We start from the raw sequence: 26,321 nt of genomic DNA, 5'->3' as shown, positions 1-26,321 counted from the left end.
ATGATAAAAAACATACAAAACAGAATCTGTTTCAAACTAGAAAAAGTATGCAGAATCTCATATGGCATGTAGGTCAGCCCATGTTCCTGAAGGATACCTGTACTCTGTAATCATATGCCTAATGTTAATATATTCTACCATAAACTCAGCTACCTTTCTTGTGTACTAAAAAGCTGTTTCAAAGTTTCTCAATATTCCTATGGTTATAATACAGTTTTTCATTTTATTTTTATCCTAAAATTATTCATGGCCAGCTTATAGCCATTTTATACACCTTAACATAAATAAGCTCTGAAATAGCCTTTAAAATCTTTAAACTTACAATACCCTGTCCTTGCAATTAACCACAGAATACGGCTCTATAAAATAACACATATACACATTATAATTATATGCAACACAAATATTCATGCACACATGCTCACAGAGCCCCAAGTATCAAACAGGTGTCTGATTCACTAGAATAGGAATAATTACCAAGCTGCAATAGGTATGCGCCTCATTACAGTGATTCATTACAGATGCACTGCTGTAAACTGACTTAATGGATCTGGGATTCCTGAAGCCAAGTGTTACCAGCAAAGACCGTGGTAAAGGAAGCTTTTAGTACATCAGCCTCTTCCACTTCTTTTGCCACCAGTGCCCCACTCAGCAGCAGGTGCATATCTTCCCTACTTTTCCTTTTGCTACTGATATAGCCCTGAAGCCCTGTAGAAGTTCTTCATGTCCCTCACCAGATTCAGTTCCAGAGGGGCTTTATCTTTCTTAATCCTGCACATTCTAATAGTGTTGCAATATTCTTCCTGGGTCTCCTGTCCTTGCTTCTGCCATGCTTCCTTTTTATTTGAGTTCTGTCAGGAGCATCTTGTTCATTCAGATAGGCCTCTGGCTGCCTTCTGTGTCCTGTTCATTGTGACAGACTGTTCTTAAGCATAGAGGAGGCAGGTGATCCTTAAAAAACAACTACCTGTCTTAGACCCCTCTTCTCTTCAGCATGGTCTCCGATGGGATTCTTCCCAAGTACGTCCTTGAAGAGACTGAAGTCTGCTCTCCTGAAGTCAGCTCTCCAGAAATCCAGGTTTATGCTCCTGCTTTTTACCTTGATGCCTTCTCCTATGCTCCTTCACTGTACCATCCTGACCTAATCCACAACCAGTTCAAATTCCTCAGTTTCACAGAACAGTATTACAGCTTTTAAAAACAGAAAACTCAGCTGTAATATCTCACTCAAGGAGTCTGTAAGCTGCACAGTAAATGAACTTAGATAAAAAAATATTACTATGTGCAGTATCAATGACAAAATATTGGACTAGATTAACCTCTGGTCCGTGACGTCAATTCTTATATTATTCCATGATCCCACCTACCACTTTCCCAAGTTGTTTGGATTTATTTTTTTCAGTCACCACTTTCTGGTTTTTCTTCTTTCCCAGAGAACATAATCTCAGTGATTTTATGCTCATATGTCACTCATGTTGCCTTTCACTATAACATCTTTAGTTTTCTTGTAGATTGAAACATAAATATATGAAAATTGGAATCTATATGAACTTGCTATTAATGTCTCATTTTTCTTTCTTAAATATACTCAAAATATTGTTAGAAAAACCCCAAACATGTGTTTCACTGTGTTTCTTCTCCCAGATATGTTTGGGCAACTAAATTTCACACAGCACAACTGTGCTTCAGATGATTCTTATAGTTGCTTATTAAGAGACAAAAATAACCCACATAAAAATTAACCCATCTGGTAAGAATGTCAACAAGATATACTTAGCTTTCTGTATTAGCACTTCAGTTACGCAGATAATATTTCCACCAAGTCTTCAATATGTCATTATATGTTACCCTTACAAAAAATAATAAAAATAAAAATTATAATAAAAAAGCTTTAATGCATACTTTTTAACTTTGATTATGAGAATGAATACAACTGGATTTCCTGTCAAAAAACTAACCAGAAGAACTCCAACAAACTTTCTAATTTGATATTTTTTTTCTTTATATCTTTCCAAAGTGCTTGAATTGCAATCAACTTTCATCCCTTTACTATCTAAACACGTTTTCAAAGTGTTGCTGTTCAAATTATTGGTGGAAAAATTAAGAATGTTCAAAGGAACCACAATAGAGGTACTTTCATTTAGCAAATGTCTAACATTGCTGCCTACAATTTTTTGCCTAGTCTCTGCCAAAGGTATTTGTGAACAGAATAGGACACGGAATGAAGTGTATTAACATTTAGCTGCTGCAATGCAGTCTGGACACTTGTTTAACTTAACATTCCTTATACTGAGTTATTAGATATTGTTTTGAAGCGTGCTTACCTGTTCCAAGCCTTTGACTGATTCATTATAGTGTGATATTTTTAAGTACCCTACCTATCCTCCAAGTAAATGGATATCTGTGTTACCACCTCCTTCTTTTTCATAGAAATCATGGGGATAGAATGGATAAAACATCCCTGTGGCTATTTTACTGAGATATCTGTGTTTCAATAGGATTTGCACATGATGTCATAATTTTGTCAGTCAAAGAGCTTGAATTTTATGGATGGCTTTTTTATTATTCTTGCTGTTGTGTTTTGTTTTATTGTTTGGTTTGGGGTTTTTTTACAACTACAAAACAAATGTCCCTAAATGAGTTCAGTGTTTGCTTTGTTAATTAAAGCAAACAATTCAATACAAACAGAACTTAAAGTTAAGCAGCTTTGGAAAGGGATAATGAAGTATAAACAGAGTTCTTCAACAGTGAATGTTGATGTATATTTAGTTGTTTATAGAATCACTGGTAAGCTAAGTCACTGAAAAAACCTGCATCTGTAGACACACAAGCATCACTGAACTAGAACCTTCAAACATCAACAGCAATGCATATAGAAAAGGGTTTTTTACCTTTTTTTAAAAAAAAACCCAAACTTGGTTATCCTAAAAAAATTGCTACAAGCTCAATTTTTCCTAAATATCCTACTGTTCAAATGGTGTGATACTTCTATAATTAAACTGAGAAACTATTTTTGTCATACATAAAAAAAGGTAGAATTGAACAATTATTTTAACAATGAATCCACTGTAACTCTATTCTATTGAAGGACTTGACATTTAAGAATCATGATACGTGTCATGAATAATGAGTAAAGGAATATGGAAAAAAAACATTCATTTGTCCGTGAATCTTTGCTTAGTTGTCTTACTGTTAATACAACAGAAACCTAAAGGTGATTTTTGTTTTTAAACCAATAATGACTTCCTTCACTTTTATAACTTACTTTCATACGCTAATGCTTTTCACGTGAGAGAATCTATGATCATTTGCCTGCACTTCTTCATTACAGCTCTGTTGCCAGCTTTCTCCCCAACAGGAAAACGTATAATGAAACAGACTACTTGACTTTGTTCATCATCCTATAGCCTAGGATTTGTCTGGTCTGGTCTGTGGTTTGTTTTTTTTTTTTTCACACCATAGTTAATTTATTACTAATATATTGCTCTTAAATAACTTTTTGGCTTTGTCTCAAAGCCTTCTGTACTCCAAATTTTGACTATTCTTTCATCTAGAGATCACAGTGCTCACCCCAAGAAAAATCTCCCTCAAAATGAAAATTAAAAATATCATGTCTTCATTTTCCTATTCACTCAGTGCTGTTCCCCCTGCCCAAATCTAATTTCTAACATATAACCAAGAATTCGTATCAGAGAATTTAAGGAGTTCAGAAAATTGAATTGGGGATGACATCTAGATTTAGGTGATCCAAAGCTACCACAGCCAAAGTCGAGAGAATTTTTTAAAATAAGAAAACATGATTAGTCTAGATACGTAGTAAACATAGTAAAAAGGTGATTTTTATGTAGTAAAAAGGTGATTTTTATACACCAAAGTTTACACTTACACATTTTCAAAGTTCTGATTTTATGTGTCCTCTTTCATATAAGTCAGATGAAACAACTGGTATAATCTTACAGCTTTAACATTTTTAACTTCTAAAAAACTTTGAAATATTAATTGTGATTTCAAAACTCCACCCTTTTGGGAAGGAAAGAAAAAAATAAATAGAAAAAAAAAAGAAAAGATATCAAGGACAATAAAGAACAGAATACAGCAATAAAAACATGAGAACTGGAGATGTGAATTCTTAGTTACATTATCCTAAATCAGAAAAAAATATCTTATTGGGTCCCTAATAAACGGAATTTGCAAGCACCAAACATTTTTAATGAATAGCTTTTAGATTACATATGAAACCTGTATTTATATTTGCAGTCTTTGACAAACCTACAACAAAGAAGAAAATAACATTGGTTGGTATTTTTTTTGCTGATGTTTAGTAATGTAAACACTATAACACTGTTATACTAGCTCAGTGATAATGATAACACAATTTGGGGGGGTGGGGGGCTTTCCTTCCTTGTTTTTAAAAAGAAACCTTGATTTTCTTACAGGAAAAGGAAAAACAAAATCAGTGAACTGATCAGGAAAATAATTTGCACCCAAGAATTAAAACTTTGCATTGGTCTGCTAAGGGCAACCTGCTTCAATACTTGCTGCCATCCAGATATTTTCGAAACGGCAGCTGTTTGCTTATAAAACACAGCCAGTATAAATAATCCCCCTTTTTTCCCCTGTATATTCCTCCACCCTTTCTGCATTCATTTCAGTCAATTCATGGAAGTACCAGTAACAGTAATGTCACATATTTTACGTATTTATTTCTCTATATCTGTAACTTGATTTATTACAGGGAGACGGAGAACAGATAACCTTTTAAGGGTTAACTGGAAACGTTTTTTAAAATAATTATTGATGTATGCTTGGTTTGCTAGCTAAATTCATCTCAGGCTTTTCATGCTAATTTCAATGCTACAATAACTACTTTCCAAGTAATCAGTTTTTCTGTTCATGTTGGCAGAGCAGTGCAACTCTGCAGTTTGCTACTGCATGTCAGAAAGAAATGAAATTCCAGGAAGAAATCTAAGACTGACTGCACTTGGCACAAATCCAACATGTGTTAAGCTTTCCTTCTAATTCAACAGGGAAAACAAAACCTAAATTTCCTAAGCACAAATTTTTCATGTCTTCTCTCAATCTCTTATTTTACAGCTGCAATAAGAACAAATCATGAATCTAGTGTAAATCCACTGCTTGAATAACCAGCCTGACAGAAAATCACAAATCAGAGCAAAGCTTCAAGAAAGAAAGAACACAGTGTAATGCAGTAAGTAGTAGTATAGTAGATACAATAGGAAGTGACATGATCTTGAAAGAAATGCTATTCTGAAGAAGGTAACACCAGACAACAGTTTGTCATTATTAATGCTGGCTAACTTTAGCCAAAGGAAATTATTCTTGGAAAGTTTCTTTCACAGCTGAGAAAGCTAAAGGCGGCAAAATCCTTTCACATACCAGTTCAGTGGATCTGTCTTCCCTCACTACTCTGAGTTACTGCCTACCTGTCCCTGCTGACAAACTTCTTAGTTACAATTTGATATAGTATTTCATTGATCCTTCTGTTTCTTGACACTGAGGAGACTGGAGAGAAGAAAGGTAGCCTCACTAGCATCACTCTGCTGTCAGGGGAGAAAACGGTGATCATTCAGTAAGCAATTCAGAACATTTAACTAGCTCTCAAATTTTGAGGATCTGCACACATCTTCCTAAGCTTGTCTTACAAATGGTCAATACAGAGATCACTGTTATCTCTTCCTAAAAGAAGACTTTGTAATGCACAAGCCCATCATTAGTTAAATTTAAGAGGATTTGTCTGTACTCAGCAAACCTGAGAAAAAGATTCTCTGGCTATAAATGAATAGAATAACACTGTATCTACCTAAATAAGTACAAATATATGATTTTTCCTTTATTCTCTTTGATGCAGTAAGGACTGCAATTTCACTTCATGAGGAAATAGTAATAGCTAATAAATGGTAACATCATTATTCTACGGAAAACATGCAGCAGCTTTGTGCTTTTCAAAGTCAGTTGGTTAAAATTGGTTTTGCTATTTCAAAACCTAATAATGTTACAAGGTTCCTAAGAACCTGAAGAGGAACGACACAGAGAAGAGCCATAAACACCTTCATCCCTAGATCACCAGTGAGAATAATAAATTCATTTTATATGTAGTGGTGTAAAGAGAATTTGGATCTTGTATATGGGAGATATGAACTAGACATAAGTGACAGCTTTGCCAAAGGACTAGAGCTCTTTGAGGCTAGCTGTAAAACATCACTAATCTTTTACTTCCAAAAAACCTCTGTAACTTTATGTTATCTTGCTATGAATCTGCAATAACGACTGCTAATTTATTTAGACATTCAAAAACTCCAACTGAGTAGATGCAAGCTAATTTTAAATGGAAATTTCTGCATGCTCTAATACAGCTGTCTCTTTTATTGGCTCATATTACATACTGAGATCTTCAGAATGACTCATATACCATTTAATTTCTACTACTTTTTAACAAAACAAATTGTTATACAATCAGATTTAATCAGATAAAGCTATCTGACATTAATTTCTCATATTTTTCAATTTAATATCATAACCAGTGACATGAATTTATAATTACCACAGATTATTACAATTCCCCCAAAATATCCTTTTTCTTTTTATAAATCAGTTTTAAGTGTTGTTGTGGTTTAGGTGGAAATCCTAGATGAAGGCTTGGCGCTCATCCTTAGCCCACAGCCAGAGGCACTGTGGGAAGAAGGTGGTGGGATTGGCTTGGTGGAACCAGGGCAAGTTTTGGAGGTTGAGGCACAGCCCCTCCTTGGTGGTGAAGGCCCCAATGCCGGTAAAGTGGTTCATCACCTGGTCCTGTTGCAGCTGCCAATAGTTCACAGCATCGCACTGGCTGGTCCAGATGAAGGTCAGTGTTTGGTCCTGCACCATGTAGGCCATCATGTCGTGGATGCCATTGGGGTCCTCATCATACCACTGGGCCTCCTCTTCCTCAAGAGGCTCTCACATCTCCACTGAGGGCTGACTGAACCCGATGCTGACCCTGGCTCTGAATGCAGAGCTGCCTCCCACTGCTCATCATTACCACCACCCTCCTCATCTTCTTCAGCAGCTTCTGGGTGTCCTGCTGCTGCCCTGAGCAGGTTCCCACACTGACCATATTGAAGAACTACTTCTCCACCCAGCTCTGTGCCCGCAGCAGCTTGTGGATGATCTTCTTCTCTTTGATGACTGCCTCCACGTGCTGCCTAGTCTTCCTCAGCAGCTCCATGTTGACTGAGTGCTGCTGCTTGGTGCTGGCAGGAGCTTTGTTCCGTTCCATGGGTGTTGAAAGATGGCTTCATCTTGCTGATCTCTTGTTGATTTCCTCCATGAAGTGGATGAGAAAGGTCACCAGCTTGTGCTTGTTACAGCTGAACCCAGGACAAGTGTAGATGTATTTATTATTACACTCCAAGCTAGATCTGCAAAAAGAAACTAGCTTTGTCCTGTGCACTTCACTTGTATCAGATCGCATTCCAAAGTGATATCTAAGTGCTAGGAGACCCCAAAGAAGCAGAAGTACTGACACAATTCACTCTTTAAGGTGACGTGATTTAGGGTCACATCTGTGGAATAAGCTTGGCAAAACCACTTCCCATTTCTACTTTCTTTAAACATATTTTATTTGTAGGAAAGTAAAAGAAATCACTGAATGCTTCCTAAATTTTCCTGATTCTAAAACCATCAACTCTTCATAAGTACACTGGGATAAGGTTGACATTCTGTTTAATCACTTAGCTTACAAGCACTTTTGTTTTAAATTTATAAAGATTATTAAATTTTTTTGACCTTCGTATTGCATAAAATACTGTGTTTCAGGTTTGGTTTCATGAGTACAACCCCCATCTCTTATGCTGAAAATAACCCATTGCCGTGGTTTAAGCCCAGTCGGCAAATCACCCATGCAGCCTCTTGCTCACTCCTCCCCCCGCCCCCAGAGGGATGGGGAGGAGAATCAAAAGAATGTAACTCCCACAGGTTGAGATAAGAACAGTCCAGTAATTAAGGTATAACACGAGCTACTACTGCTACCACCAATAATAATAATGATAAGGGAAATAGCAAGGGAAGAGAATATAACTGCTCACCACCCGCTGACCAATACCCAGCTTGACACGTGCAGTCATCTAGCCCTTCTGGGTAACTGCCCCCAGTTTATATACTGGGCATGACATGCTGTGGTATGGAATACCTCTCTGGCTAGTTTGGGTCAGGTGTCCTGTCTCTTGCTTCCTCCCAGCTTCCCCTCCTCCCTGGCAGAGCATGAGACTCACAAAGTCCTTGGTCAGAGTAAACATTACTGAGCACCAACTAAAAACACTGGTGTTATCAGCGCTGTTCCCAGGCTGAAAGTCAAAACCACAGCACTGCACCTGCTACTAAGAAGGAGAAAAATGACTGCTACTGCTGAACCCAGGACATTCATATATTTGGTTCTTGAACTGCTCTCATCTTAAAGTAATAGAAATTTTATTTCACATAAACAAATTTCTGCAGATATTTCTTTACAAACTTTAGATAATCTACAAACAATTAAAAAATAACCCTTAACATTTTTATTACTAAAATATCCAATTTTCACTCACTCCATCCCACATATTTCTGAAATATTCAGGAGTGAGTCAGACAGGCAGGAAGGGTGTCTTCAAGCTTTACGCAGTCTGCAAAAGCTCTGTGGGATAAATTTAGTTTTATTGCAAACTACTCTGTGTACACATGATAAACCGACCAATGAACAATAAATACCCTGTCAAACACACACAGCTTTCAAATATTTTGCAGACAAAATTACCTAAAACAAACAAACAAAAAAAAAAGGGAGAGATTGATAGGGGATCTCCTACTGTGTGGCAGCTAAAAAGAAGATATAGGGACAAAACAAAGAAAAAATAAACCTAGTAACTTCAAACCTGATTTTGAAAATCTGAATGATCCACTTGTTATTCTTAAGCTACAAGGTTGAGAAAAAAAAGGCAAATTGTAACTTGGATAGTTTTCTTCAAGATTATCTCTCATTTTATATGCAGCATGAAAACACAACATTAGAGGGAAAACAGGGCTAGTCAAACACATGACCTGGATTATTAATGCAGCATCATTGTGTCAGTTTGTTATCAAGTATATAGCATAAGAAAAGGAAATATACATGCTTAGAAAGACTGAATGGAATTCCTATACAAAAGGTTTTTTGAGGCATACACCTGAATACATACAACAAAGTCAGTAATACCTGTCTGCTGATATCTTTTGCTCTTGGTTTATAAAATCAAAGTGTTGACAGCCTTAATGCTAGCACAGAAGCTTCACTTAACAAGGGTTTAGCCCAGGCTGACATACTCAATACTTATAGAAATATTTTTCTTAGAGCCTTTTAGGGAAGCACAAATCCCAGTCAATCTGATCTAAGCAAACTAAACATTTAGTATGAATTACACTAATAAAAAACTTGAAAGCTGAGACAATTTACATTTAAAACCAATCTTAGTTATCTGCAAGCATCACATAAATAATTGTCTTTGCTCAAACTATTAATACAACCTTACATGTTAATCAGTCTAATATCACAAGAAAGCTTTACTAGGCAAGATCCATTCTCTGATGTCAAAGAAAGAAAAGCCACTTCACTGGCAGCTACCTCAAGGCTCACTGAAACCACTAAAACTAATTGCATAGGAACATTTTTTCTTTTCCCTTTTCCTTTCTGTATGTACATGAATTTTGATAACAATTGTTAGTGATAGTCTTTGTATGTTTTGGCCATGGTTCCTGATCAGGTAAACTGCAAGCTATTGCAAGAAGATGCTAGTACACAACAAGATAAATTACAGTGTTCAGAAAATTGCCTGTAAAAAAAAAGTTTCAGCATGGGGTGGTACTTACGAACATATTTTCCAGAGCTGTACCAAGTATGATGTCATTATTTTACTAATATGAAGCCAAGATATTATGAAGAAAGTTAATAATCCTACAGGTTCATACACAACCACAATAGACTAATAAAATCTCATCTTTCCTACACATTATGGCCCATAAGATATTTGTTATTTTTCTTTCTGGTATATATATCTCTGTCAGATCTAGTCTGTCTTTGAGCCACAGAAATGAAGATGGAAATTCCCCATTTCCTAAAGGGATTGTGAATAATGGTCATTACTATTTTCTGGCTGTTATTAACAAAGTAAAGAAATCGTGCTGATATTTAGAAGCTTTGTTCTTACCAAACACTCACATTTGTTATACATACGAAGTCTACATACCCTGCTACTTGCAAGGTTAACTGTGTATTATTTTGAAGCAAAGTGCCTAATTGAGGTACATGCGTTCTCATTGCAACAGTTTAAAAAGAAAAAAAAAATTAATCAAAGTTCTTTCAATCACACAGTTGAAAATAAGACCATAAACTCCAGTTAAACAAAACACTTATATAAAAGGTTTATATAGAAACCAGAGTATTACACTGAGTTATGACCATATTCATGTGATCTCTGAATTGAGAGTAACAGGTTCTCACTTCTGAGCCATCCATTGCTTCACCAATCCTAGTAAGCAATCCTCTTTTGCTGCAACAATAACTCTTTGTTAACAGACTTCAAGTTTCTACAAGATCTACCAAAATAATTTTACCTCTTAGTATACCATTCTTGTTTATATTTGTCTCTTTTTAATTTTTACTTTTTTAACTACTGCTTTCTGTAACAGCCCCAGGAATTCCTTAGAAGTACAAATCTTTTATGAGTCATGAAACCATATATACTATACCATCTTTTTTCACCTTTATTCTATGCTTTCATATTAAACAAAGGGACAGTGCTATTCATTGGAAAGCTTTTATGCTGCTGTCACCATATGTAACCATTACTGAAATAGCATCGCACAAATTTTTCACATATACAGTACAGTCATCTTCTTTGGAAGACTGAAATGCACAGAAGTTATTTTTCTATTGCTGATCCCTCTAGCTAACCCTTGGCATCAATAACATTATATTACAGACTGTCGTGGTTTAAGTTCAGCTGGTAACCCAGAACTATGCAGCTGCTCACTCACTCACCCCCTTCTTCCCCCAGCTCCCAGAGGGATGGGGAGGAGAATGGAAAGAATGTGACTCCCACAGGTTGATATAAGAACAGTCCAGCAATTAAGGTATAACACAAACCACTACTGCTACCACCAACAATGATAAGGGAAATAACAAGGGAAGAGAATACAACTGCTCACCACCCGCCAACCAATACCCAGCCCAACCCCGGCAGTGATCTAGTCCTTCTGGGTAATTGCCCCCAGTTTATATACTGGGCATGATGTGCTGTGTTATGGAATACCCCATTGGTTAGTCTGGGTTAGGTTTTCTGTCTCTGCTTCCTCCCAGCTTCCCATGCCCCTCCTCACTGGCAGAGCATGAAACTGAAAAAGCCTTTGATCTGAGCAAACAATACTCAACAACAAGTAAAAACATTGGTGTGTTATGAGTGTTGTCCTCAGACCAAACTCAAAACCACAGCACTGCACCAGGAAGGAGAAAAATAACTGCTATAGCTGAACCCACGACACAGACCTAACATCAGCAGTTGCTAACTGATTATAAAATTCATGTCAGAAATAAGATCTTTAATACAGAGGGGTGGGAGAAGAAGCTGTTGTTTTGGTTGCTTTTTTTTCCCCTGCCTTCCTGTTACTATAATTCAAAATGTTAGCTTTTAACACCCACAGCTTAAACTTCAAAACCTTTTTCATGAATGAATTTCTTGTCTGATGTTAGAACTAATATATATCATGTCAAAAACATGAAACAAAAACAAGATTTCAGTAATCATTCATTAACTATAAATGACAAGAGTAGGAAATTCACAGAATTCCTAACATTTCCCAAACTTCTGCACAAAATTTAAAACATATCATAGACAAAAGTGGTATGGCATTAATATTTTACTGTGGAAGAGTATGGCAATTTTCAATTTATTTCTCAGTATCATAAACAGGTCTGCAAGGATAAACCTTTGCCTGGAAGAGCACATACTCTACAAAAGTTACATCACATCTCAATTGAGTAACAGGGTAACTTGAAATTAAATACATACTGTTGTTATCAAAATTCTTAAGAATAAATGGTCACCCAAATCTCATTTTAAACCAGAGAAGACAACCTACTTCAGATGAGAGTGGAGAATAATGCTTTTCTTCATTAGATACTCTAAATTTATTTAATATTTTCCTGCTTCAAATATCCAATTAAATATCTATATGAGAAGAAAACATTGGAGAAAATTAAGATATTTCCCTTAGTAAGTTCTAAAAGAAAACTGTTAATCATCAGCAAAACAGAATCATATTTAGTAAGTACTTTCGGGCAACTGTCAAAAATCCAGTAATTTTATCTTATTTTACTTACAAAAGTATAATAAAGAATGCAGATTCAGTGATCACCTGAAATTCACCTGAATTTTCCTTAGTGTATAAATTAGTATAACTTTTATACCAAACCAAACTAGCTATCATTTAGGAACACTGTTTCAACTTCCCTGTTTCTGGTTGAAGTTTTAAGTGTTACAATAGCCAGGCATACATGAAAGGTGAATTAGAGGGACATAACTGATGCATCTGTTTTCCAAAGCTTAAATGTCAAAAATCTTCCTTTCTGTAACTCCAACCAACTTTGAACAATACATCTCCTACATTCTCTATCAGACTTTATCAGAGTCCAGAGTGAACTTTAAAGAAAAAAAGCAGGAAAGGCTGTAAGGTTGATTCTCCATTAGGGCTTGGCAGAATGCTTTGAAATGTAGAAAATATAAAACAAAAGGTTTTATCTCCAGATACAAGTCTAATTCAAGCAAGTAACCATCATACAAGCAGTATGTCATTGCTACACAGATGCTCCAAAACCTGTAAAACAGGATGGTTCTATCAATCTTATTACCTGCAAAACATTGCCAAAATGAGTCAGGAGAAGACAGAGCAGCAAGCATAACAAAAGGCAAAAGGAGCACAGCTGAGAATAGTCAGAAGGAGACTTCTGGCCATCCTCAAGACTTCCTTCAGCTTAGAGTTGAAGTGTGACCAGATGATGGATGGAGAAAGAGCACCATTGCTTTATTGAGCAACTGTTCCCCATGTTTCCAATGCTCCAAGGTGTTCATGATCATGACGTGAATTCAACACAGTATTAATCATGGTAAACGTACACAAATAAAAATTATTTTAATGCTGTAAACTATACTAGCTAAAATTCAGTATTTTAGCTATATAGATGTGAACTAGAAACAGAAACCTGCATGAAAACCAAGAAAAACTACAGGAACTATTAAAAGTACCGACAGGTAAAGGCACTGCCAGAATTCATACTAAACTTAGGGAAATACAACAAAGTTCTGAATGCAAGCTTTTGAAAAGCAGCTCGAGATTATCAAGATAGCTAGATAAAAATGGTATAAAGATGACAAGGGAAGGAAGCATACACAGGAAGGTGACAGTGATAACATTTACATATGACAAAGAACACGAGGTGATGAAATAAAAATCAGTCTGTAATAAATCAAGAAAATTTAGATATTAATGGATACATGGTACTGGGAGTATGGGTAGACAAATCACTCCGGAACTTGATACAGAGAAATCTTAAATGTCATAATTTGAAAATCATGGCAGACATACCATCTTCTGTCGTAATCTTGTCAGAGCTCAAAAATTAATCAAGCCTGATCTGAATAAGTAACTTGCTTCATGTCACTTTATCAAGTAGTGGTACCAGTGATTTTACAAGTGGATGGAAATTTTCTGTTTGAGTCAGTACTGAATCAATACATTGGTACACACTTCTGGAGGATTAATTTTTTAACTATTATTATTTTAAAAATATTACAAATTTTAAAATTATTTTTAAAATATTATAAATGCCAGGTGAGCCAAATTCCCAGTACGTCCTACCTATCTTAATTCTTCCTCTTAAGATGCCAGGGAGAGGCAGAAAGAGTTTCTTTTCTTGGTGTTTAAGCAATTGTGCCTCTTTTCAGTGAGACAGACTCTTCGATATCAAAGCACTTTTGTTACTGATGATGTAGCCCTCCTATTTAATGTACTATAGTGATGATTTGAAAGTCAGGGCTGTGAGCCACAGGAGGCCATTATTAACAAAGCATCTTTCTCATGCTTTCAAGAAGGACTGACCTTTCCTGCTAGCTGTAGCCTGGTCCAGGTTGCTCTTTTGAGACTTCTTTTCTAAAATAATAACCTGGAAAGCTTAGTGTTCTTTTTGCATCCTATAAAACTCTTTCAAACAATTCTCACCAAAGCTGTGGAAAGCGTTAAGTCTAGGAGGATTGCAAAAATACTGCAAAATGACGTGGACAACTTGGAAAAATAAGTATGTAGCTAGTAACAAAAGCATGAAGAAATTATGCTGGTTTCAAGTCAGCTGAGGGAATGTATACTGTCGACAAAAAAAATAATCAGAAGAGTAACTCTATAAATGCACATAAAAATCAAACTGCAATTTTTGCATGCATTAATCAGGAGCTAATAGCACAAGCAGGATTTTCTAGTATCAGCAATATAAAGTGCAGACATACCCTGCATCACTATATATACATATATAAAAGAGAACAGAGAAAAGAGAGAACTGAATTGAAAAGAAAAGGTTGAATAAGCAAGATTGGTAGTGAAAAAAAGATGTCTACAAAAATTCTGAAGTCAATTTATAGCACAATAGATCAAATAGCTTTCCAGTAATTTTAAGATAAAGGAAATATGGACAAGAGTAAAAAGAAAGGTAGGTGTGATAGAAGCTCTGGTGTCTCTGAGAAAAGGAGCATAGGCTACAATAGAAGTAGGCCAATAATAAACAATGTTTGAATGAATAATAGGGTAGAAAAATCAAAACGTTTCTAGAAGATAGCTTGCTGAAAGGAAAACACTAATATAAATGAAATCGCTACCTGTGTATCTTCCTTAAAATATTTCTACATTTCTAGAGAGGATGCTAATTGGTATTTTCTACAGAAAACTTAGAACATGCAGGGGTGGATATAACTATCATAGAGTCATAGAATAGTTAGGGTTGGAAAAGACCTTAAGATCATCTTGTTCCACCCCCCCTGCCATGGGCAGGGGCACCTCACACTGGACCAGGTTTTTCAAGGCTCTGCTCAACCTGGCCTTGAACAATGCCAGGGATGGATACTGTAATATACAAAAAATAATCAAGTAAGTTCTTATTTACTGTCTTTATAGTCTAAGCTTACTTTTAGAACTTTCTGTTTCTAAAAAAAAACTTTTTCAGCTCACACAGGAGAATAATAACAGCTAGTAATACAGAACTACCATTTCAGCAACTCTTCTAAAGATGTGTTCAGCGCATTCTGTTAAGAAATGGCGGAACCACTCAATTCAGAGATCCACATCATCCCTTCTATTTCATTGAGGATTACTGTCTGTAGATGTCAAAATGCATAATGCTTTTCCAGGTAGTTTAACATGGCTTGCCTGGGATTATTTTAAAGGTTTAGTCCATAGAAAGGTTTTTTGTTGTTTTTTGGTTTGTTTGCTTTGTTGAGCCTTTTTTTTTTTTACTTTTAAGAGTTGTATTTGAGGAGCACAAAAAAAAAAAAAAAGAGGCATATTTCTCTGACATTTATGGCTCACCTGGGATTCTGTCATAAATACAAACACAAAAAAGTAAATTCTTGAGAGAAACGGCATTTGTATCTATGACCACAGTCTTAAAGTCATAACTGTAGTACTAACAACAATTTATCCATGCATAAAGTTTGTATGTAGGTCCATACAATCACATGGGAGAATACAATGTGAAAAGTTCTCCTGAGTATTTTCTTAAGAATAAAAAAGGGGGAAAGAAAGGACAAGAAGTTAGAAGGAGAAGAAGAGGGCAGATGTCAAGAGTCCTTTCTAGGAAATATGCTTGGTATTGTGGACAACCTGAAAACATTTCTGTCATCAGTTGCTGAGTGGAAGTCTCCAGAATGTAAGATGGAATGAAGCACTTTCCTTCAAAGGACACTAGCTTTTAACGGTATCTCCATTAAGATGTGGGATTGCTGAGTTTGAGGTGGGGAGGGAAGAAATATATCAATAAGAGAATATAGACTGATAGAAAGAAAGTGAAAGCTGTAATCTGATAAGTCTGATCTGATCAATTGGTTTTAACAAAATGAACAGCTGAAAAGTTCTGGCAGAATGTTAATCAATGAACAACTTCAAAACCCCTTAAATGGAAATATTGCATGCTTCCCATGAAGGTAGCCGAAAGAAGAATATTGTGAGCTTTTCTCAAAAGGTAAAATTTGAACTACTCTCTTTTAAAAAGTTACCTATCTTAAGTATGTTAGCAGGTGTTAAACTTTTTATATGGACAAGTCATCTAAGAAGATCTTGTATAAATGTAAGAACAAAGGGAAGACATTTTGTAAGAGAAATGTGATTGCTGACAGGTATAGGGGAGAAGCTGAAAGTAAAACCAGGGTAAAAGGTCAGAAAAAGAACAGAGGAAAATGAGATATAAAAACTGTTGCATAATGAATCGATTAACATGAGAAAGTAATACATACTGCATTTGGGAAAAAATCTGATATTTTGGAATTTTCTGTAAGTGTGAATTATTTTCTGTAATAAATAATAGGTTAGATAAAACATATTCAAAGAGGTAAGTGGAAAGGCAGATAAGAAAATTAAGACACAGGATAACAGCAGGAAATGAGGGGGGTGAGACATTAGAACAGGCTGCCCAGAGAAGCTGTGGCTGCCCTGTCCCTGGAAGTGTTCAAGGCCAAGCTGGATGGGACTTTGAGGAACCTGGTTTAGTAGCAGGTGTTATTGTGCGGCAGGGATGTTAGATCTTCAAGGTCCCTTCCAACGCAAAAAAAATCTATGATTCTATGAAATAAAAGCTTACTAAAATAAAAAATGTACTAAAATATCAGCAAAATGTCTCATGATAGCAATTCTATAGTGAGTCAGAGCACAATTATACTACAATTTAAGTAAAATTTGCAGAGGCATATGATTTTTCACAGTTTCGTTCAGATGGATGCTGATTATCCCTGACTCCAATCAGTTTCCATAAGACAAAGATGAGTAGCAAGATGCTACTTACGCAAATAATAATCCTAAGTACCATAAGAAGAGCTGAGGAATACTAAGTACTTCTAAAATTACCAACTGGATATTATCAGTAACATTATTAATCTGACCACACACTTGACAGCATCCTCTAAGTTATTTTATCACTTCTTAAATGCACTACTTACATACAATTTTCATTATCAACTTTTGAAATCCAAACAGTATCTTTGAGTATAAATAACACTGGCTTTTAGTCACCCTTAGGCATATATCCTATATAATTTCAGTAGAGGAGTAGACTATTTAAAAAGAAAACCAGAAATTCAACAGCCATAATTTGAGTTTAGACTTGGTGTCTTCTGCTGCTTTTTGTTGCATTTTCCATTTGCAGAAAAAAAATTAGGATATTACATTGTTCTGATATTGTCCCTCCTGAAGTGAATAGTTCAAGTCATATGGAGAACTGCATAGTGCAAAAACTTTTATTTCTAAGTGAGAAGCACTTGATATGATTTAGAAAATCACACTGTCACTACTGCTTAGTCTAATTGGTTCCCTACATATGTGCTGACTCCCAGTTATGATGACCTCTGATGCATTTTGCTGAAAAAAAATATTTATCTATCTTCCCAGGCCAGCTTGTCACTTTATTTTATAAAGTGTACTACTATTTACACAACATTATTAGTCTCGAGACGCATGGATGTAGTTCCTTTATAACTGAGTAAATTAATAATTCCCACAGTAAGGCAAACATGATTATAGCTTATAATATAGCCATAGTAAAGCCTAGGATACATAGCCTCTGGGGACAACTTAAATTATACAAGGGCTTAGGGATTCTGAATGTTTAAAATTGCTAGAGTAACAACACATTCTTTGGTCTGTAAATTGTGAGCACACTATGTTTCCCTCTGCATTTTTTTCTTTGATGGTAATATTTAAGTACTAAATTCATTTTCCATAGTGAAATATAAGATCCCCCTATTTTTTGTCCAATTATTTTTGTTTTCCCCAAGGTTTTATTTTTATTACACTGTCTGAAGGTATACTGAATTATGGCTCCATAACAACATTTAAGCAAATGTGAAAGTGCAAGAACAAAACAGAGAATGTATGATGAACAAGGTTCAGAAAGGTATGGAATGACCAAAAAAAACATGGAAGGAAAAAAAACCTAAACAAACCAAGGGAAGGTCTAGAAATAAATATATGGGATCAAATCGGTGCAAACAGTGAAACATGCAAAATAAGTTTTGAAAGAAAGAGACTCAGGAGAACAATTTAACTCAATGACTTTACAGCCATTTTTCTTTTTATATATCCAGACTCCATTAACTCTTTCTTCCACCCTATGTTAGTTTATCACCTATACATATTTGAGTGCTATTAATTTTAGTGCCTCACTCCGTGGATACTAGATGCCATTCTCTTTCTATATTTGTATCACAACTGAACTGTTAATATTAAAAGACTAAGGCTATAACATAATTTTTTGCTTTAAAAGACTTCCAAGCATTCCAGTTTGTTTATGTTTTTCTTAACCTAACAAAAAAAAAAAACCTAATGCATTCATCTTCAGAATTATGTGCTCCTGTCACTGGAAGCTTCTACTCCCTTGACAGTTCTTACTGCACCTGTACACAAAATGCACACACAGACATCATCTCAGCACTCAGGTAACACTTTACAGACTTTTTCTGTTTGTGGGATCTCAATCACTGTCACACATTCCTCCTCTCCTATTAAATATAAACAAATCTGGCCAGTTCTAGCAATTTCAACTTTGCTTTGGATATCTGATCACCACAATAATCTGACTTCAAATTGGGAACCCCGTGAGTCCCATACTGTACTCTTCCACTTGTGACAAGTACTTCCGAAGTATGCTGGCTTGGCCTTGGCCAATAGTCACACTCTCACCCAGCTGCTCACTTACTCATTCTCCCTCCACTCCCACCCCGTCACAGAACAGGGAGAAAAGCTAAGAATATGAATGAGAAAGGGTTCAGATAACAACAGGGAGATTACTTCCTAATAACTATGGTGGGCAAAAAAGACTTGAACTTGGGAAATTTAGCTGAATTTATTGCCAACTACAATAAACACATAATTACTAATCTAGGTGGTGGCAAACAAAAAGACATACATAATGAAAACAACAGCTTTCCTCCCCATCTTCCCCAGGCTCAACTTCACTCCTTCCCTCCGACCTTCTTTACCCTCCACCCAAATGGTGGAGAAGCAGTTTCTCTTCGTGTCTCCTTTCTCCTCACCTTTTTCATCTACTCCAGACAGGAATCTCCAAGGGCTGAAGTCCTTCAAGATGAACCTAGACATCAGTGTGGCTCTCTGCTCCACCATGGAACACCTCCTTCTCCTCCAACCTTGGACTTCCCTGCTGTTTCTCTTTGCTCTCTCCTCTATTTCTCTGGTCTTCTATGCCAAACATTCCTTTTCGACTGTTTTCTCAGAGGTGCCACATGCACACCTGAGGGGCTCCTGGCTGCAGCCCTCACTGCCGACACCTGGGGATCTGCACCCAGCACAAAATGTTTCTCTAGGTTGTTTTTGTTTGGTTGGTTGGTTTTGGTGTTTTTGTGGGGTTTTTGTTTCCATTTTCATATTCAAAATGTATGTACTGGGCTTTGAAAGCACTCACTCTTATCGCGTCTGCAAATACAGTTAACTAAACTGCTCAGTTTGCAACTGAGCTGTTAGCTTCATTATTTCCATTCATCATTTCCCTTTTTATTCCTCTGTCCAGATGTGTATTCCTGTTTCTATGTACAGCTCATGCCATGTATTATACTTAGAAGGGATTAGTAAGAACTCCATTGTTTATGAGCATCATGAATATTTACAGAAAGCTAACAAACGCTGCAGAAGGGAGCTTGTGAACATGAGCTTGTGAACACTTGTGAATGTCAGTCATATCATTAATACTAAACTAACAAAAGCAACAACTATTTAACTGAGAATTTTCTAAGGACACTAGTTTTATCCTAAGCCTCTCAAGTGACTTAAAGCTACCATTCAAGAAAGATGAGCTTTGACACTGTCTCTTATTTTATAAAGCACCACTGTGAGGAAGCTCAATTTGCAAACAGGAAGCAAAATAGCAAATGAAACAAAGGTGATGTGTGAGTGCAATTGCCACCTTAGAATTAAAAGCATTCACAAGAAAATGAAACATAAATAAACAGACTACATATCTGATTGTGGTGATTTTCCACACCAGTACTGACTTCACACTCACTTGAAATGGAGAGCAAGCAACTTCCAATGTAATGCATTGTCATCATTTAGATCAAAATTGCCAAAGCAATGTAAGAATATGCACAAGCAAACAAAATACAGCTGAAAGCTTATTTTTAGAGTTTTGTCAGAAGACGTAATTGTGTTTCTCAATTTTGCTCCACATTTTGAGGTCATAATAAGTTAGGTGGCAAATACTGGCTGTTCCAAAAATAAGATTTCTAAGTTATACTAATACTCACTGGTGATGTGATTCTTTGAAAGTACCATACACACCGCTGAATATTTGGATGATGAGCCAAACAACCAGTTTTGTAGTAAATTGCTTGTTTTGGAAAAACTAAATTTTTATTGAATTATTAGAAAATAAGGTTATTATTATGATCTGTCATAAGTCACTATGTATTTCTTAAAATGTTCATTTCACAGATTTCTTTCAGATGTTTGAAGACAATGTAATCCTGAATGTATAATGCTGACTATATTTTGGGCTGCAATTTTATACTCATGTGCTTTTGTTATATTTATTCTTTTAAATGGTCTGTGAAACATGTTTTCTCTATGTTTAACAATAAAGGTTGGAATACACAGCAAAATAAAAATAGTCTGACAAACATTTCATTTCCATTTCTTTTCTTCGAAACATCAGAGTCATGCAGCTTGTTACACATCTTTCTACTCTTTATGAAACGTTTTGATAATAAATTGTTAAGCAGTTAAAGAGCTTTCTCTTACTTACATTGATATCTTCCAAATCTAAGCTATTCAGAACAACATTGTTCCTCTTCCAGATGATGGGAGGTCTCAGAGTTCCCTGGATTGCACAACTTAAGACCACACTCTGTCCCACTGTTGCTGCAGTTGTGCTTAGTTTTTGATCTTCAGGCAGACTCAGCTGAACTACTTCTGTAAAAGATATATTGTTTGTAGGATTAATTAGCAGGCAGATTCAGAAGGTTAATTAGCATGCAGGTTTTGTACATTGGTAATTTAAGGATTTTAATTGGAATCAAAGTAAAAAGAACTTCCAAGAACCACAGGAAGTTCAGAGTATTTCAAATAAAGGTCAGCATGACATTTCAATTAAATTGACTGACAAGTATCACCCTGTAAGGAAATAAGCATTTAATATGAAAATGAATTTCAGAGGTACGACTGTTATAAACATGACAGTATACACAAAGTCTGACACCACAAGTTATTTGACAGTTAAGGCCAATGCAGCAGAGCAGTCAGCACATTCATCTGAACTAAAATGGCCGAATTACTAAAATATGCATTCATAAAAATAACTGAGCTCAGAGTACAAAACATACAGGACTGAGAATGAGATGGACAACAAAGTCCTTTATGAGTCTTTTCTTGATATCAGTGAAAACATGGTTTCCAGATCAAAACAACATTAGTAATCTCTTCTATTTCAGTCTCAAAAGAAGATGCATTAATCACAGTGTGTACCCATTAATGTAATTTTTTAAAAACTGTATTAAAATGATTTCTCCTGCGTTTCAAACATGTTTCCTTTTACAACTGCAGAAATTCAGAGCCAGAAAAATAAATATTGTGTACTTGAATAAATCTCTTTAAATACACAAAAAAGAGAAAACAGGGTTAAACACAAACCTGAACTAAATGCCATGCATCACTTGACATATCGTGAATTATCTTATTCCACAAATATTTGCCACATACTTTTTGCATTTACTGTGCAACACAGTATAAAGTACTCGTGTTGATAAGCTATTTCAAAAGGCTTGAAAATCAACTTTTACTTTATTATTACCTAAATCAATCAGAACACAGTGTTTTTCCATTTTCTTCCTTTGCCCAATATTTAGTAATTAAATGTGAAAGGCAGGGAAATGGAGTTTTCAAAGCTGACATTTTGCAAAAATATCTTAAAAGCAATAGAGATAAATCAATAATGGAACCTTATTTTAAGCATTATTTTTTCAAGAGTCATATATCTTAGGTTGTCATTCTTCATATATGTTAAGCTATGGCAATATTATTGTAAGCTAACATATAAAACTGTATCAATGTATTTTTAAAACATAGAAGGAGGGGTAGGGCAGTGTAAGGGAAAAAAGACAGTTACAGCTGTGCAGTGATTTGATCAACCTTCTGTTTTCTTAATCCTAAATACTATGGGCTGATGTGCATAACGTAAAATTCTGATGCTTTAAAATGAGAACATTTTATAAAAAGTGTTGTTACACTTGGATTTATTTTAGGTTTCTGAAGAAGTTAAAGAATAGGCAGTAAAAGTTGGGCTATTTCAGTTCTCTCCCTATACACAAAAAAAATCTTATTGCCCACTCCTTCGATGGCCTAAAACAGTCTGTAGGGGACTGTATGCAATCACAAAACTCTTTTGTATTTCAGAATACCAAATCAGGATAATAGGAGAAGAAACAGTGAAGCATATGAAATTTCTGGACATGAAATGGTTCTTACTATGTCTTATAATCAGTAAAGAAAACCCGCAATATCACTCCAAACAAAAGTTTTTAAATATTATATTGGGACTTTATATATCAGTTTATAATTTATTATTTATGGAAGAGAGTTCTTATGCAACTGTAGACTGTTTTAGCTAACTTAATTCCATCAATAAATGTACAATTTGAACCTCTTCATTTACCTACATAAGTTGTGTGTGTACATAGCCACAAAAAACTCTAAACTAATGAACATTATGCAGACTGGTAATCACTATCTAAAATTAAGACCCCATCAAGCCTGTATTTACTTTATTTGCCTATTTCAAACCTAATTTAAAAGCAATCACCTTTTAAAACAAAGCAAAGAAGCCTTTTGTCCATCAACAGAGTAAGCTCTGTACTTCATGGATAGCATTACTTGATGGCTTGAAATAGCTGAAATGCAGATAGGTAACATTCCTTTTCCTCTTCAGGCCCATCAGTGTCATTTTGCTGTTCTTCAACAGCAATTTTAAAATCAGTTCACATCACCATTAGCACGACTAATTTTGTCATTTTCTGCTATATCTTCTGCTTTGAACTTGTTGTAAACGTATTTTTTTGCATATTTAGTAGAACATTTCAATATGAGAAGTAATAGAACATGTTTCACGAGTGGCTGTTCTTTAGGGTCTTATGCCAGTGGCTGCTCTTTAAGGTCTTACACCAGCAAAGCAGTCTTTCTGTTCTCATGGTCCATTTAACAGTACACAGAAGAAAAAAAAAAGCTATTTTTTTTTCACTACTCCTTAATGTTTTAGCTTCAGATCTAGGATTAAAATTCAGGTCTTATTTCCAGCCTCATGACTAGCATAGCAGAGCAGATTCTACTTTTATTTTATGGTAGCATGGTTGTTATTCAAAACCAAAAGTTCTTAATAGACTTACAATTATAATTAACATTTATTCATCCTTCATCTTTGCTGACAAGAGACTTGAAAATAATTTTTTGTTGACAATTATAATACTGTAATAGCTCATGGTTTTTAGGAAGTCCTGTACAAAACAATCCCATGAAAAAAATTAACAGAAACCATAAAAGAAAACACAATCCTGCATTTATTCCTAAAATTAGTCAATGAGATTTAATGGAAAGTGAATCGTAGGTCATGCTAGGAAACGTTTATTTTATAGAAGAACTTGAAAGCTTCTCTGAAAGACAAAAGTGAAGAAAAAACCCTACAGTTTCAATTTCCTCTTACAAATATGGAATACAGTATTCTTTATTCAAACCGAGAAACATTATGGATAGTTCAGGTTTTAAAAGTTAGGATAAAGTAAGGATATGGCAGTTGATCTCTTGCTTTGGTGAATTTAGCTTCCAATTATTTTATTATTGAAGCAGCTTTCAACTTTTGATTTTGTAAGGATCTAAAATGACCACATTTCTTTTCAAATTTCTAAAAAAAATAAAAATAAATAATCAGCAGAATTAAATAACAGGACTAAATAAAACACAGACAATTATAACTTACAAAAGCTTATAAATGTATGCACTTACAAAGTGTTTACCTTAAAACAAAGTCTCTATTTTCTAATAGTTGTTTCAAGTACTAAGAATGAAAGCAGCAGACAGTGAGAAGTATCCCAAGAACTTTGTGAGACTGAAAACCCCCAAACAATAAAATAGTAGATAAATTCAATGGGGGTAAAAGTATCATATGACAGCAAAAGCAATCCTTTGAATTTAGATCAATGGGTTGTAAGCTGACTTGGCAGGAGAGAAACAGTGAGTGAGGATATGCAGTTATATCAACTCTGCCCTCTTTAGCAGAGAAAAAATCATATCTTAAGGAAGGAACTAAAAGTGAACAAAATCGTCATAATTTTGCCTCATGGTTTATTCACTTGAAAACCATATGCAGCTGTGGGTCCTCTGCAAAGCAGAATGCAGAAGCAAAACAAACATGATAAGGGTATATAACAGTTAAAATATGAAAATTATCAAATAGACCTGTATTTTTCTTTTACGAAACACAATGTAGAGACCTTTGACAGCAGTCTACAAAATCATAGCTCTCATGGAAAGCTGGAATAGCTACTGATGGCTTATTGTTTCTTCTAAGACTGGAAAAACATCAAAATAAGCAAGCGTGAGGCTGGGTTCAAAATGAAGGACAGTAGTTTTCATACTTACAGTGACAGATCTGAAAAAAATCATTGTTAAAGGATATTGTGGATCCCAGAAGCTTGCATGTGCAGGACAAGATCACACAAACAAATGTAAAAGTATAATGATATTATTTTTACACTTCTTTGAGAGAAAGTATTGGACTATCTGGACCTGGGACCAGTACAGACATTTGTAGTCTTAAGGCATTCTTCTTTACTTTACATGGAGTTCACCCAGCAAATGTGATTTCTAAGTTTTCTTTACGGTGTTTACATGGTCCAGCTTTAAGTGAAAAACAGTTTCAGGTACTTTCACAGCTTTAATGAGAAAAAAAACCCCACAAAACAACAAACCAAACCAAACCAAAACCAAACAATTTTACTTTAAAGCAGTTGAGCTAATAAACAGTACATGCTACCTCCTGAAAATCATTTTACTCAGTAGGTGAACTGGCCCTTCTGATATTATTCATTGCTTTGAATAGGATTATCTCTGAATGACAAAGAATATTTTCTACATTGCTTACATATTACAAATGCTCCTTTTAATTATTCTTTTTTTCTAATGTGAATGATGACAATCATAGAAATCAGTGATAACCACTTTTTTCTAATTTCTAATACATAAACTGATAAAACTAAAACAAAACTTCAAAGCTCGTCACACATGCTTTAAATTTCATTCTTATTTTAATGAAATGGTTTTCACTTGCTATGTCCATTGAATCAAACTTCTCCTCAAGACCTTGTGCTTCTCATAAATCTGCACATCCTAAAGCACTCAACAAGACTCAAGTTTTAAATGAGAGCAACGTGGACTATAATGATTGATTTAAGCCTTTATAAAAATCAATAAAACATATAATTTCATTTGCTCTGCAGGGCACTAGGATCATTTAAAGAAAGTTCAGAAGCACTGTTCATGGAAATATGAGGAATTATTGACTCTCTACAACTCCCCTTGTCATTATATAATGAAATGCAAAATACTTCTATGTGGCTGTGGGCTGCACCTCTTTTAATACACTGCACAAAGTCAAGAATTGCCAGAAGTTCAGTATTAGCAGCATTCACTGAAAACCCAAATATATTCATCAGGTTTCTCAGGTGACCACTTGCCATGATTTAAGCCCAGTCGGTAACTCAGAACCATACAGCTGCTCACTCACTGCTCCATTTCTTCCTCCCCCCTCTCCCGTAGGGATGGGGAGGAGAATTGAAAGAATGTAACTCCCACGGGCTGAGATAAGAACAGTTCAGTAACTAAGGTATAACATAAACCACCACTGCTACCACCAATAATAATGATAAGGGAAATAACAAGGGAAGAGAATACAACAGCTCACCACCTGCCGACTGATACCCAGCCCAACCCCGGCAGTGATCTAGCCCTTCCTG

The 26,321-nt window shown here is 35.4% G+C and overlaps 1 protein-coding gene across 1 annotated transcript in view; it reads right to left on the bottom strand.

The window, feature by feature from the left end:
* Positions 1 to 26,321, bottom strand: part of FSTL5 (follistatin like 5) — a 304,494-nt gene that overhangs the window by 76,193 nt on the left and 201,980 nt on the right. The window contains exon 7 of the mRNA XM_031048784.2: positions 21,068 to 21,234. Coding sequence (XP_030904644.1) covers positions 21,068 to 21,234 — 167 coding nt within the window. The remainder of the gene's footprint in view (positions 1 to 21,067; positions 21,235 to 26,321) is intronic.

This window comes from Melopsittacus undulatus, chromosome 7 (genome assembly GCF_012275295.1).
Source record: "Melopsittacus undulatus isolate bMelUnd1 chromosome 7, bMelUnd1.mat.Z, whole genome shotgun sequence".
In the NCBI taxonomy this organism is placed as follows: Eukaryota; Metazoa; Chordata; class Aves; order Psittaciformes; family Psittaculidae; genus Melopsittacus; species Melopsittacus undulatus.
Note: the sequence above shows the minus strand (reverse complement) of the source record. Positions and strands in the feature narration are given on the sequence as shown.